This window comes from Ovis aries, chromosome 1 (assembly GCF_016772045.2).
Source record: "Ovis aries strain OAR_USU_Benz2616 breed Rambouillet chromosome 1, ARS-UI_Ramb_v3.0, whole genome shotgun sequence".
In the NCBI taxonomy this organism is placed as follows: domain Eukaryota; kingdom Metazoa; phylum Chordata; class Mammalia; order Artiodactyla; family Bovidae; genus Ovis; species Ovis aries.
Genome location: NC_056054.1, coordinates 253,614,032 through 253,629,949, shown reverse-complemented (window position 1 = coordinate 253,629,949; position 15,918 = coordinate 253,614,032). Strand labels below are relative to the sequence as shown.

Below are 15,918 nucleotides of genomic sequence, written 5' to 3'. Positions count from 1 at the left end.
AGCCCTGGCTGCTGGGGTGGCATCATGGTTATGTTATGTGAGATAATGTGATGACTCGGTTATGGCTATGTTGCGGCTGCTGCTACAGTTGCTGTGTCAGCTAGGAGAGAGGCTGTGTTATGGCTGCCGTGCCAGCCAAGAGAGAATAAACATGTCTGCAGTTCCTATGGGTCCTTGTGTCTTCTTCCAGCCTCTTAGCTTGCCTACCCTGGGTTCAGTGAACAGTGAGAACAGCAAAACAATTGGCATCACGAACAGGATCAGCAATACAGTCAACCTTCTGGTTTCAACCAGTCCAGGGTCTATGTTCCTGTGGTTAGCATTTTTCATCTGGAGGGGGTCTGCTTCCTGTAAAAACAACTTAGGAGTGTGTGTCAGGCGTTTATGTCTTTCAGGAAACTGGCAGTTTGGTGATTCTGTTATGTGGCAGAATTATAGTCTAAATTGTTACCAGTTCCTTAGCCCAACAGCTATTCTTTGTTTCTACATCTTCACATTTCCCACTCATTAACTCTTGAGTCAGCATTGTACTTCAAGAGACAAGGACACCGGGCTTGTACATGGTTTCAACTCTAAGGGTAATAAAATGTAAATTTATCTATTACAAATTGATCCTGACTTAATTCTGGTAAAATATAAGAACTTGGTTCCAACAGAGCTCCACTTTTATCCTCCTTTCTTTGTGCTGTTATTGTTATAAGTCTAACATCAACATGTTACCATTTTTGCTTTATGCACCCTTATTGTTTTTATCTTTCTTTTTTTTTCTTAAATTTATTTATTTATTTTTTAAATTTTAAAATCTTTAATTCTTACATGCGTTCCCAAACATGACCCCCCCTCCCACCTCCCTCCCCACAACATCTCTCTGTTTTTAAAGTATTAAGAGAGAGAACTATGTTTATGCAGTATTGTATATTTAACCACAGATTTACCAGTTTTAGTGTTCTTACGTCTTGTGGATTTGAATTACCATCTGGTGATGTTTTCTTTCACCCTGAAGGACATCCTGAGCTTGTGTGGGCAATGATAGAGCCTTGGTTAAGAATGCCGTAGACTCCCACTGTTCTTATCACACAGTCAGCAGTTTTTCATGAGTAAACACGCCTCTGTTAACGTTTGGTCCAGTTTCAGAGCCCTGAAATATTTTTGACAATTTAGTGATATTTTGTAGTTGGTTTTTGGAGAGTTTTCTGAACTCTTTACTCTGTCATAGCTGGAAGCCTGTTCACCCAGCTTGATATTTTTTCTGCAGAGTATGGACAGCTTTTCTTCATCTTTTTTTTAATAGTTGTGGTAAAATACACATAATAGAAAACTTACTAAATTTAAACATTCTTAAATGTACAGTTCAGTGGTCTTGAATACACTCATGATTTTGTGCACCTGACACCATTATTCATCTCCACAACTTTTTGTCTTGCAAAACTGAAACTCTGAACCCATTAAATAATTACTCTCTGTTATCCCCTCCCCCAGTCCCTGGTAATCACCATTCTACTCTGTCTCTATTATTTTGACTAAATAGCTTATTTAAGGAAAATTGTACACTGGTTTTCTGTGACTGGCTGAATAATATTCCACTGTATACACATACATTTTGTTTATCCATTCATCTGTTGATGGGCATTTGGGTTGATCCCACATTTTAGCTATTGTGAGTAATACTGCTATGAATGTGGGTGTAAAATTATCTCCTTGAGACGCTGTTTTGCATTCTATATGGTATATCCCCAAAAGTAGATGTGTGGGTTGGAAAAGAATTTCCTGACATGAGGCAGACTGAGAGGAGGATCGAGTTTATTACAGTGGGAGATGCTGTTATCACAGCGGCTGGCTCAAGCGAGAGCCCATGGGTTTCGTGGGCTAGTAGCCAATATTTGTAGCCTCACAACAAAGAAAATTCCTGCTGGAAGGGTGGCATTAGGTGATTGGTGAGGATGCTATAAGGTGGTAAACAAGGTGGATATTTTTATCTAATATGCTGTCAGAGAATAGGCCAGTTTAGATCAGAGGGGCTCTCGGCAACAGTTGTTATGGGGCTCTGTCGGTTCCAGAGATGACCTTGGTTGTGGGGCTCCACATCTGTGGCCTTGATACAAGACCTTGCACCTGTGACTTTGGTATAAGACTCCACAGTAGACTTTCTGGATTGTGTGATAATTCTATTTAAAGATTTTTGAGGAACTACCATGCTATTTGGAGAAGGCAATGGCACCCCACTCCAGTACTTTTGCCTGGAAAACCCCAGGGATGGAGGAGCCTGGTAGGCTGTAGTCCATGAGGTCGCTGAGTCAGACACGACTGAGCAACTTCCCTTTCACTTTTCACTTGCATGCATTGGAGAAGGAAATGGCAACCCACTCCAGTGTTCTTGCCTGGAGAATCTCAGGGACGGGAGAGCCTGGTGGACTGTCGTCTATGGGGTCGCACAGAGTCGGACACGACTGAAGCGACTTAGCAGCAGCAGCAGGAACCATGCTATTTTTCACAGCAGCTGTACCATTTTACATTCCCACAAGCAGTGCACAAGGGGCCCAGTTTCTCCTCATCCTTACTGACACTGCTTATTTTCTATTTTTTTAAATAGTAGCCATCCTAATGCGTGTGGTGTGGCATCTCATTCTAGGTTTGATTTGCCCTCTTGCAAGTGATTCTGAGCTGGAGGGAGGGGCTTGCAACAATGAGGTGAGGTGCAACAACAATGGCTGCCTAACTTCCTAACTTGCCTTTTAGAACTAACACCCAAAAAAGATGTCCTTTTCATTATAGAGGACTGGAATGCAAAAGTAGGAAGTCAAGAAACACCTGGAGTAACATGCAAATTTGGCCTTAGAATGCGGAATGAAGCAGGGCAAAGACTAATAGAGTTTTGCCAAGAAAATGCACTGGTCATAGCAAACACCCTCTTCCAACAACACAAGAGAAGACTCTACGCATGGACATCACCAGATGGTCAACACTGAAATCAGATTGATTATATTCTTTTCAGCCAAAGATGGAGAAGCTCTATACAGTCAACAAAAACAAGACCAGGAGCTGACTGTGGCTCAGATCATGAACTCCTTATTACCAAATTCAGACTCAAATTGAAGAAAGTAGGAAAAACCGCTAGACCATTCAGATATGACCTAAATCAGATCCCTTATGATTATCCAGTGGAAGTGAGAAATAGATTTAAGGGCCTAGATCTGATAGACAGAGTGCCTGATGAACTATGGAATGAGGTTCGTGATATTGTACAGGAGACAGGGATCAAGACCATCCCCATGGAAAAGAAATGCAAAAAGCAAAATAGCTGTCTGGGGAGGCCTTACAAATAGCTGTGAAAAGAAGAGAGGTGAAAAGCAAAGGAGAAAAGGAAAGATACAAGCATCTGAATGCAGAGTTCCAAAGAATAGCAAGAAGAGAAAGGAAAGCCTTCCTCAGTGATCAATGCAAAGAAATAGAGGAAGACAACAGAATGGGAAAGACTAGAGATCTCTTCAAGAAAATGAGAGATACCAAGGGAACATTTCATGCAAAGATGGGCTCGATAAAGGACAGAAATGGTATGGACCTAACAGAAGCAGAAGATACTAAGAAGAGGTGGCAAGAATACACAGAAGAACTGTACAAAAAAGATCTTCATGACCCAGATAATCATGATGATGTGATCACTAATCTAGAGCCAGACATCTTGGAATGTGAAGTCAAGTGGGCCTTAGAAAGCATCACTACGAACAAAGCTAGTGGAGGTGATGGAATTCCAGTTGAGCTATTTCAAATCCTGAAAGATGATGCTGTGAAAGTGATGCACTCAATATGCCAGCAAATTTGGAAAACTGAGCAGTGGCCACAGGACTGGAAAAGGTCAGTTTTCATTCCAATCCCAAAGAAAGGCAATGCCAAAGAATGCTCAAACTACCACACAATTGCACTCATCTCGCATGCTAGTAAAGTAATGCTCAAAATTCTCCAAGCCAGGCTTCAGCAATACATGAGCCATGAACTCCCGAACGTTCAAGCTGGTTTCAGAAAAGGCAGAGGAACCAGAGGTCAAATTGCCAACATCTACTGGATCATGGAAAAAGTAAGAGAGTTCCGGAAAAACATCTATTTCTGCTTTATTGACTCTGCGAAAGTCTTTGACTGTGTGGATCACAATAAACTGGAAAATTCTGAAAGAGATGGGAATACCAGACCACCTAACCTGCCTCTTGAGAAATCTGTATGCAGGTCAGGAAGCAACAGTTAGAACTGGACATGGAACAATGGACTGGTTCCAAATAGGAAAAGGAGTACGTCAAGGCTGTATATTGTCACCCTGCTTATTTAACTTATATACAGAGTACATCATGAGAAACGCTGGACTGGAAGAAACACAAGCTGGAATCAAGATTGCCGGGAGAAATCTCAATAACCTCAGATATGCAGATGACACCACCCTTATGGCAGAAAGTGAAGAGGAGCTAAAAGCCTCTTGATGAAAGTGAAAGAGGAGAGCGAAAAAGTTGGCTTAAAGCTCAACATTCAGAAAACAAATATCATGGCATCTGGTGCCATCACTTCATGGGAAATAGATGGGAAACAGTAGAAACAGTGTCAGACTTTATTTTTTTTGGCTCCAAAATCACTGCAGATGGTGATTGCAGCCGTGAAATGAAAAGACGCTTACTCCTTGGAAGAAAAGTTATGACCAACATAGATAGTGTATTCAAATCAGAGGCATTACTTTGCCGACTAAGGTCCGTCTAGTCAAGGCTATTGTTTTTCCTGTGGTCATGTATGGATGTGAGAGTTGGACTGTGAAGAAGGCTGAGCGCTGAAGAATTGATGCATTTGAACTGTGGTGTTGGAGAAGACTCTTGAGAGTTCCTTGGACTTCAAGGGGAACCAACCAGTCCATTCTGAAGGAGATCAACCCTGGGATTTCTTTGGAAGGAATGATGCTGAAGCTGAAGCTCCAGTACTTTGGCTACCTCATGCGAAGAGTTGACTCATTGGAAAAGACTCTGATGCTGGGAGAGATTGGGGGCAGGAGGAGAAGAGGGCGACAGAGGATGAGATGGCTGGATCGCATCACTGACTCAATGGATGTGAGTCTGAGTGATCTCCAGGAGTTGGTGATGGACAGGGAGGCCTGGCGTGCGGCAATACATGGGGTCGCAGAGGGTCGGACACGACTTAGCAACTGAACTGAACTGAATCTTCCTTTGGAAGTTAAAAACCTTCAGTAGGCTCTGGAGTTCCAAAAAGTTGCATGAGGCAGATTCTGCCAGTACAGTTTTTGTCTAGGTGGGGTGTCAGATTCCTGGTGCTTCCCACTCTGTATCTTCCCAGAATCCTCTCTATAGATCCTTTTTGTGCTGTCCTGAGCTATGTCCTGAGTTACAGAAATTGGTCTCAGACCCAGGGCAGGGCTAAAAATGGACATATTTCTCTCAAGCTGATGTGGCTCAGGGAAGGATAAGAGCTGGTCATTGGGCTCATATCTTGTCTAGGTCCTCCATTCCCCTGGGAAATCTTGTTTTTCCCAAGAGATGGCCTGAGGGTTGGCTCTTCACAGCTCCGTTGTCCCTGTGGAACCCTTTTGGCTCCTTCTGCCTCCTTGTTGTCCATCTGCCTTGTCTAGGGGTGGGCAGACATTGAAGACTTAGGGTAAACTAGCACTTATCCTCTTAGCCTTACCCTGTAACTATTGGGTATCCTCTGTGTGGAGTGGGAAGGGGCTCCAAGTAGAGGTCAAGAGTCCAGGATAAGTGTTGGCCCTGTGTATTATGCCTAAGGTTTCCATTCATCCTTCCAGCCAGTTTTGTACAGACAGAGGCTCTGGCTTGCGGTGTGTTGAAGGTGGGGTGTGAGTGGTGGGGTTCTCTCTTGAGTTCATGTCCTGGTGGAGCTTTTGGGGAATGAGTCCTGCCAAGGAGAGAAGAGGTTATTTGGTCTAGAAAGTAATATGTCAACCCTCCCACCAGTTATGGGGAGAAGATCCCATATACAATTTTGGAAGAAACTGTACAGATTAGCTCTCTTGGATAGAATTTCTGTGAGTAAAAGCCAAATGTACTTTCATTGTTGCCTCTGTCTTTTTGCAGATAATGCCTTGAACACCTCTGTAACCAGATACCTTTGACTTTCTCTTTTGGCAGAGGAATGTCATAGCATCCGGAGTCATCCCTCAGATTTCTCTGATCATGGGCCCATGTGCTGGTGGGGCTGTCTACTCCCCAGCCTTAACAGATTTCACGTTCATGGTGAAGGTAAGAAAGAAATTCCTGGTTTTCCTGCCCTTTGAGAGTTATGCAGCACCTCACGCGCAATAGCAATCATTCCTGACCCATATCTGGGTTGTTATCTGTACAGTTGTATTGACTTTCAGTGTAGTGATGATAAAATCTTGGTAGGGAGAAAGTTTTGGCATGAAAACTGCAGCTTGTGTGCATTCAGTGACAGAATGTGCTTGGGTACTTCATTGGTGGGTGATTTTACTTGCTGATATGAATTGCAGATGATTTTAGGTAATCAAAGGATTCTATCCTCTGCCCAGACAGGTGATTATTTACTGGATTCTATTAGAAAGTTTCTCATGGAAAACTTTTCTGTAATCTGTTTCATTGGGAAGTTGTTTCTTGTGTTCTGCCTGTATTTATTCAGCTTTTTGCCATTTTATTATATTTTGTCTATGGTGGTAATGTTAAATCTGATTTCTAGCTTCATTGTGCAAGGTACATATCTTTATTACATGATTTAGATGACTTGATGTTTTAAAATGATTTTGGGGGACTTCTCTGGCAGTTTAGTGGTTAAGACTTTGCCTTCAAATGCAGGGAGTTTGGGTTTGATCCCTGGGTCAGGAAGATCCCCTGGAGAAGGGAATGACAACCCACTCCAGTATTCTTGCCTGGAGAATTCCATGGACAGAGGAGCCTGGTGGGCTACAGTCTTTGGGGTCAAAAAGAATCAGACACGACTGGCCACCTCAAGCGAAGAATTGACTCATTGGAAAAGACTCTGATGCTGGGAGGGATTGGGGGCAGGAGGAGAAGGGGATGACAGAGGATGAGATGGCTGGATGGCATCACTGACTCAATGGACGTGAGTCTGAGTGAACTCCGGGAGTTGGTGATGGACAGGGAGGCATGGCGTGCTGCGATTCATGGGGTCGCAAAGAGTCAGACACGACTGAGCAACTGAACTGAACTGAACTGAAAGCGACTAACATACTTTTCTGGGAGCTAAGATCCCTTAGTTCTCATGGCCAAAAAACCAAAACATAAACAACAGAAGCAATATTGTAACAAATTCAGGAAAGACTTTAAAAATGGTCCACATTTAAAAAAAAGTCATATAAATGGAATCATACAATATGTAGCCTTTGAAAAAAATGATTTTTAAAAGAAGACTATTTGAAGTCATATGTGTATAATTACCCTTACCCTGATACTTAAAGAAGTCTTTTCTCTTAAAATATTTTTAAACATAATGAGCAATAAATGTCAGGACAAATTAGTGTGCAAAATGAAAGAGAATCATCCAAGATGAAAGCAGTGTAAACATAGGGAGTGTACATAGGAAACACTTTTCTCTTTGGCATTAGGAATTAAGATTTAGCAGAGTCCTTACCCCTTGATTCAACTATTTTTTCTTAGTGATGGATTAAAAACAACCTAAAAGTTCAATGTTCAGTTTAGGTAGGGCTTTAAAAAATTAAGATGACCACATCCCTTACTTCCTGAACAAAGCAGATTCCTTGAACTTTGCCCACTAAATCTGTGTATGCCATACCTACCTGGTGCTACCCTAGTTGTCTTCCTGCCTGGTAGGAATGGAGGTGTGGGATCAGTTCCTCTGGCTAAAGCCTTCTTTCCTCCTCTCCCTACTTACATGCTGGGATTTTAAAACATTTTCTCCTGTTTTATTGAGATATAATTGACATATAACATTGTTCTAGTTTAAGGTGTACATGTTGATTTGATATTGCAAAATGATTACCCTCATAATCCTTGCATAAATGCCATTCCTATTTTGTGATGATAACATTTAGGATCTACTCTCTCAGCAGTTTTCCAGTGTGTGATATGATATTTACTGATAACTAATCACCATGTTGTATAGTAAATCCCCAGAACTTATTCATCTTATAATTGCAAGGTTGTATCTTTCGATTAACACGCCCCCCCCCCAACAACTTGGTAACCACCATTCTTTTTCTACTAGTTCAGCTGTTTTAGAGTCCACATATAAATGAGATCAAACAGTATTTCTCTTTCTCTGATTTATTTTACTTAGCATATGCTAAACAAAGTGCCCTAAGGGTCTATTCATGTCACAAATGGTAGGATTTCCTTTTTTATCATGGCTTGATATTTCTCTGTGTGTGGTTGTGTGTATGTATGTGTCATATTTTCTTCATTGATATGCGTATCCAGTGGATAATGCTGTGTGTGTGTGTGTGTGTGTGTGTGTGTGTGTCAGTGTGTGTCACACATTTTTTTTTTATCCATTCATCCATCGGTGGGCACTTAGGTTGTTTCTGTATTTTGGTTATTGTGAATAATGCTGTATTGAACATGGAAATGTGGATATCTCTTTGAGGTCCTTTGGATATATACCCAGAAGTGAGATTGCTGGATCATTTTATAGCTCTGTTTTTAGCTTTTTGAGGAATCTTTCCGTATTTTTTTCTACAATGGCTGTATCAATTTACATTCCTACCAATGTGCACAAGTGTTCCATTTTTTTCCACATCCTCACTAACACTTGTCATTTCTTGACTTTTTGGTAATTGGGATTCTAACAGGTGTTTTGGTAATTGGCATTCTAACCTCATCATGGTTTTGGTTTGCATTTCCCTGATGATGAGTGATAATGAGCATCTTTTCATGTACCCATTTTTATATTCTCTTTGGAAAAATACCTGTTCAGGTCCTTTGCCCTTTTTTTAATCAAGAAAACTTTGCTGTTGCTTGAGTTCTCTCTATATTTTGAATATTAACTCCTTATTAGATATATGATTTGCGAATAGTTTCTCCCATTCAGTAGGTTGCCGTTTCATTTTGTTGATTGTTTCTTATGCCCTGTAGAAGCTTTTTACTTTGATATAGTCCCACTTAGTAATTTGTATTTTAAAATTCATTTATTTATGGCTGTGCTGGGTCTTAATTGCTGTTCTAGGTGTGAGGGTTTCCGTAATTTCAATGTGTGGGCTCTAGAGTGCTCGCTCAGCAGATGTGGAGCATGGCCTAAGTTGCTTGGTGGCATGTGTGATCTTCCCACACCAAGGATCAAAGCTGTGTCTCCTGCATTGGCGAGCGGTTTCTTTATCACTGAGCCACTAAGGAAACCTCACATTTATTTTACTTCTGTTGCATCCTCTTTTGGTGTCATACATAAAATTATTGCCAAGACTAGTATTAGGGAGTATTTCCCCTGTGTTTTTTTTCTAGAAGTTTTACAGCTTCAGGTTTTTAAGTTGCTAATTCATTTTAAGTTAATTTTTGTGAGAGGTGTAATATGGGTCCAAGTCCAGTTTCACCTTCTGCATGCAGTTATCCAGTTTTCGCACTGTAAATTTACTGAAGAGACTATCTTTTCCTCACTGAGTATTCTTGACTCACTTGTCAAGTATTCATTGACTGTATATGTGAGTGCTTGTTTCTGGGCTCTTGATTCTGTTCCATTAGTCTGTGTTTCCCTTTTTATGCCATGACAGACTTCTCTTGAAAAAAGCCATTGCAGTTTTGATAGGAGTTGCTTGGAATTTATAGATGGCTTTGGGTAGTATGAACATTTTGACAATATTTTTATCCATAAACATGGGTTCCCCTCCCCCATTTATTTGTGTCTTCTTTGGTGTTTTTCATCAAAGTCCTATAGTTTTCAATTCCTTGGTTAAATTATTGTAATTGTTTGATGCTGTTGTGAACAGGCTGGTTTTATTTCTTTCTCAGATATTTGGTATATAGTGTATATTTTGTATATAGTATGTAGAAGTATAGCTGATTTCTATGTTGACTTTGTATGCTTTGTCTTTTAATCCTGTGTTTTAACTGAACTGAACTGAATTCCATTCTTCACTGGTAGAATTTTAATACCTACATATTGGTACTACCTCCTCTTTCTCTTCTTCCACAACTAATCATTAAGCCTTAAGCTGTCTGCATCTTAAATTTCCCATGTATTTAATGAGAGTACAGTAAAAATGCTAGCAGATTCTCCTTTAAAGTACTAGACAGGTAAATATAAAGTTCATATTAGGGGGAAAACCACAGTGTAAAAATAGACATACCATGAAGGAAGTGCAATGAAGGGCTAGTGCTGCCAGGGGAGAAAATACATGATAAAGCTAAAATAACTAAAGCTGTTTGGTCAGTTTGTAAATAAGTAGCTGCTGCTGCTAAGTCGCTTCAGTCGTATTCGACTCTGTGCGACCCCATAGATGGCAGCCCACCAGGCTCCCCCGTCCCTGGGATTCTCCAGGCAAGAACACTGGAGTGGGTTGCCATTTCCTTCTCCAGTGCATGAAAGTGAAAAGTCAAAGTGAAGTCACTCAGTCATGTCCAACTCTTAGTGACCCCATGGACTTCAGCCTACCAGGCTCCTCTGTCCATGGGGTTTTCCAGGCAAGAGTACTGGAGTGGGTTGCCATTGCCTTCTCTGTAGTAAATAAGTGGACCAGGGAACAGAACAGAATTGAGAAATAAATCTAAATATGCTTGTGTGTTTTAGTCGCTCAGTCATGTCTGATTCTTTTTGACCCCATTGACTGTAGCTTGCCAGGCTCCTCTGTCCATGGAATTCTCCAGGCAAGAATACTGGAGTGGGTTGTCATTCCCTTCTCCAGGGGATCTTCCCAATCCAGGGACCAAACCTCGGCCTCCTGCATTACAGGCAGGTTCTTTACCATCTAAGCCAAATATACTTAGACATTTAATTTAGTATGAAAAGGATATTATTCTATTCAGGGTCATTGATAATATCAGTTTCTCTTATCAAAGACACCAACGATTTCTGTATCACTAAATCCAGTGGACGTTTCTCAATCCTCATGTTTCTTGATCTTCTAGCAGCACTTGACCCATCTCGCCACTTCTTCCTCTTTGAAACATCAGGGCACTATACTCTCGTTTTTTTTCCTAGCAATTCTCTCATTCCCTTGGTGATCTTATCCTATCTCAAGACTTTAAATATCTATGTGCTGATAGCTCTCAGACCTATTTCTTTAGGATGGAACTGTCTCCTGAACTCCAGGACTAAACATTCAGTTTAGTCAACATTTATCAACATTTCCATCTGGACTTTAATGGGTTTCTCAAAATGGATAGTTTTAGATCTTTCATGAACCTTTCCCAAAGTGCTCTTCTGTAGCCTTCCTCGTCTCAATAAATGGCAAGACCAGCTTTCCATTGGCTCAGGTCAAAAACATTGGCATAATTTTGACTCATATTTTTCTGTCAAATTCCAAGTTCAATCAGTCAGAAATCATATTTGCTCTACCTTAGGATATAATCTAAAGCATAATCAAATTGGCATGTACGTCTTATTACTTACACTGCCATTACTCTGAGTCAAACACCCCATTGAGGGTTATTGCAGAATCCTTCTAACTGATTTTCCTGCTTCTGTCTCAGCCTCCTCTCCCAGTTAATTTAAAAATTTTTAAATACTCTATTTATTTACTTGTTTGTTTATTTTTATTTTTGGCTGCACTGGGTCTTGCTGTGCAGAGACTTTCTCTAATTGGGGCAAGCAGGAACTACTGCCTAGTTGAGGCATGTGGACCTTTCATTGCAGTGGCTTGTCTTGTGCACGGGGTTTAGAACACAGGCTCAGTAGTTGTGGCACATGGGCTTAGCTGCTGCTCAGCATGTGGGATCTTCCTGGAGCAGGGATGGAATCCATGTCCCCAGAATTGACAGGCAGATTCTTAACCACTGAACCACTGGGGAAGTCCCCCAAATTTTGAACACTTTAAATTTTCTAATGTAGTACATACTCAGGGAAGTAGATAAAGTATGTAAAGCAGTTATTATTAAGTACAGATTCATGTATATAATACCCAGATCGAGAAATGGCCCTGGTGGTCCAGTGGTTAAGGCTCTGTGCTGCCACTGCAAGGGGGTGTGGTTTTGATCCCTGGTCAGGGAATTATGATCCCATATGCCATTCAGCTCAGCCCAAAAATTAAAAAAAAGAAAGAAATGGCCCTCCAGGAACCCTGCTCTCATTACCCTCCTAATCACTATTGTCTCTTATCTATCCTGCCTAGAAGTATTTATTTCAACTTTTATGGTAATTTAAAAATTTGCTTTGCTTTTTGGTTTAAAATTTTATTTATGTCTCACTAAACAGTGGGGTAATGCTGCCTATTTTACCTTTAAAGTAAATATACATTCTTTCGTGTGTGACTGTGACTCGTGCCTTTAAGGTTTATCCATGTACTTTGTAAAAGTATTTCATTTTAATAGTGGTATAGCCATTACAAATCATGCTGATGTAAGCATTCTTACACGTGTATCTTGCTGCGTACATGTCTCAGTTTCTCAAGGTCATAGAATGTACATATCTTCAGCTTTTCTAGGTAACACTTGTTACCAAGAAGTTGCAGCAAGGTACACTTCTGCTAGTAGTGTGTGAGAATTTCACTTGTTCTATGTCCTTGCCAACTGCATCGATGGCATCACTGACCTGAAGAACATGAATGTGAGCAAGCTCCGGGAGTTGGTGATGGACAGGGAAGCCTGGCGTGCTGCAGTCCACGGGGTCGCAAAGAGTCGGACATGACTGGGTGACTGAACTGAACTAATGTCCTTGCCAGCACTTGTATTGACGTAATTTAATTCATGCCAGTTTACATGTGATGTGGTCTCTTCTTGTCTTAATTTGCATGTACATGACTGACGAGGTGGAATCCTTTTCATGTTTCTTTCTTTTATTTATTTTTTGTCTATGCTGTGTGACTTGTGGGATCTTAGTTCCCTGACCAAGAATTGAACCCGGGCCCTTGGCAGTAAAAGCAAGGAGTCTAACCACTGGATTGCCAGGGAATTCATTTCTGTGTTTCTTTTGTGGCATGCCTGTTCATTGGTTTTGCCAGTGATTGAGGTATTCATTTTTTTAAAGATTGAGGTATTCGTTTTTTTCTTACTGGTTTTTAGCCGTTCTCTATATGGTCTGGATATAAGTATCAACTATGTATGTTGCACCTGTTTTCTCCCACTCTGTGATGTGAAGCTTTCTGTCTCAATGCTATCCTTTGGGCAGAATTAAAAAAGAAATCTTATCTCGAAATTTCAAATGTACAGAATTCTTAACTGAGAATGGGATATATATATCATGTCCCTTTACCTTTTTAATGTTTCAGTGTATGATTCTTAAGAACTTATATAACCAGTTGTTAAATTCTAGAAGTTTAACACTGATATAATACTTTTTAAAAAATTGTTGACTAATTATTGACTGTGCTGGGTCTCTGCTGCACTTGTTTCTCTCGAGTTGCAGTGAGCTGGGGCTACCTTCTTGTTGTGGTGCTTGGGCTTCTCATTGCAGGGGCTACTTTCTTGTTGTGAAGCTTGGGCTGTAGCCGCGTGGGCTTCAGTAGTTACGGCACATGGCTTAGTAGTTGCAGCTCCCAGGCACTAGAACACAGACTCAATAGTTACGGTGCGTGGGGTTATTTGCTTCGAGGCACATGGGATCTTCCCTGACCTAGGATCCAGCTAGTGTCTCCTGCACTGGCAGGTGGATTCTTAACCACTGAGCCATCAGCGAAGTCCAGATATAATACTTCAAAAAAAAGTATAGAATATACATAAGAAATGGTTAATGTGGTAAAAATTTGTTACATTTCTGTACCCTTCAGTTCAGTTCAGTTCAGTCGCTCAGTCGTGTCCGACTCTTTGCGACCCCATGAATTGCAGCACGTTACTCCAGGTGTTTCTTGACTTTCTACTTTTGCATTCCAGTCTCCTATAATGAAAAGGACAATTTTTTGGGGTGTTAGTTCTGGAAGGTCTTGTAGGTCTTCATGAAAGTGTTCAACTTCAGCCCCTTCAGCATTACTGATCGGGGCATAGACTCAGATTATTGTGATGTTGAATGGTTTGCCTTGGAAACAAACAGAGATCATTCTGTCGTTTTTGAGATTGTATTCAAGCACTATATTTCGGACTCTTTTGTTGACTGTGATGGCTACTCCAGTTTTTCTAAGGTATTCTTGCCCACAGTAGTAGATATAATGGTCATCTGAGTTAAATTCACCCATTCCAGTCCATCTTAGTTAGCTGATCCATCTTAGTTAGCTGATTCCTAAAATGCGACTTTCACTCTTGCCATCTCCTCTTTGACCACTTCAGTTTGCCTTGATTCATGGATGTAACATTCCAGGTTCCTATGCAATATTGCTTTTCACAGCATTGGACTTTGCTTCTATCACCAGTCACATCCACAACTGGATGTTGTTTTTGTTTTGGCTCCTTCTCTTCATTCTTTCTCGAGTTATTTCTCCACTGATCTCCAGTAGCATACTGGGCACCTACCGACCTGGGGAGTTCATCTTTCAATGTCCTATCTTTGCCTTTTCAACAAAATGGTAATTCTGTTTAATCTTTTGAGGGAACATCACAATGGCACAGTGGCTGTACCATTTTACATTCCCACCAACAATGCACAAAAGTTCCATCTTCTCCACATCCTTGCTGGCACTTGTTTTCTGTTTTGATGATAGCTATCTTAGTTTGTGTGAAGTGGTATCTCGTTGTAGTTTTCATTTATATTTCCTAATATAATTAGTGATGTTGAGCCTCTTTTCATATTATTTGCCATTGGTAGGGGCTTCCCTGATAGCTCATTTGGTGAAGAACATGCCTGCAGTGCAGGAGACATGGGTTTGATCCCTGGGTTGGAAAGATCCCCTGGAGAAGGAAATGGCAAGCCACTTCGGTATCCTTGCCTGGAAAATCTCATGGCAGAGGGGCCTTGTGGGCTGCAGTTCATGGGGTCACAAAGAGTTGGGAATGACTGAGCAACTGACACTTTCAGTTTCACATATCTTTTTCTGAAGATGTCTATGTCTTCTTGATTGGATTGTTTTTGTTGTTGTTGAGTTGTAGAAGTTCTTTACATATTCTGATATTACAGTTTAATAGATACATCTTTGAAAATATTTCCTCCCATTCTGTGGGCTCCTTTTTTATTCTGTTAGTGTTTTTTGCACAAAAGATTTTAATTTTGATGAAGTCTGTGTACTTTTGTTATCTCTGCTTTCGTTGTCATACCTGAGAAATCTTGCCAAATCCAGTGTCACAAGAGTTTCCCCTTTTTCTTTTCTAAGTTGTATAGTTTTAGCTCTTATGTTTGGTCCTTTTGAGTTAATTTTTGTACATGGTATTACATAAGGTCCAATTTCATGTTTTTGCATGAAGAAAAGTTATGACCAACCTAGATAGCACATTAATTTTTTTCAATTTCTATCTAATCAGGTTTTTTAAATATAAATTTATTTCTTTTAATTGGAGGCTAATTACTTCACAGTATTATGTTGGTTTTGCCATACATCAACATGAATCTGTCACAGGTGTACATGTGTTCCCCATCTTGAACCCCCCTCCCAATTCCCTCCCCATACCATCCCTCTGGGTCATCCCAGTGCACCAGCCCCAAGCATCCTGTATCATGCATCGAACCTGGGCTGGTGATTCGTTTCACATATGATATTATACATGTTTCAATGCCATTTTCCCAAATCATCCCACCCTCTCCCTCTCCCACAGAGTCCAAAAGACTGTTCTATACATCTGTGTCTCTTTTGCTGTCTCACATACAGAGTTATCATTACCTAGATAGCATATTAAAAAACAGAGACATTACTTTGCCAACAAAGGTCCGTCTAGTGAAGACTATGGTTTTTCCAGTGGTCTTGTATGGATGTGAGAGTTG

At 40.7% G+C, this 15,918-nt stretch overlaps 1 protein-coding gene across 2 annotated transcripts in view; it reads left to right on the top strand.

Annotated features, from left to right (window-relative positions):
- Nucleotides 1-15,918, top strand: part of PCCB (propionyl-CoA carboxylase subunit beta) — a 94,734-nt gene that overhangs the window by 16,984 nt on the left and 61,832 nt on the right. For both annotated transcript variants that reach the window (XM_004003316.5, XM_060395507.1), the window contains exon 6: nucleotides 6,132-6,242. In XM_004003316.5, the coding sequence (XP_004003365.2) occupies nucleotides 6,132-6,242 (111 nt within the window). The remainder of the gene's footprint in view (nucleotides 1-6,131; nucleotides 6,243-15,918) is intronic.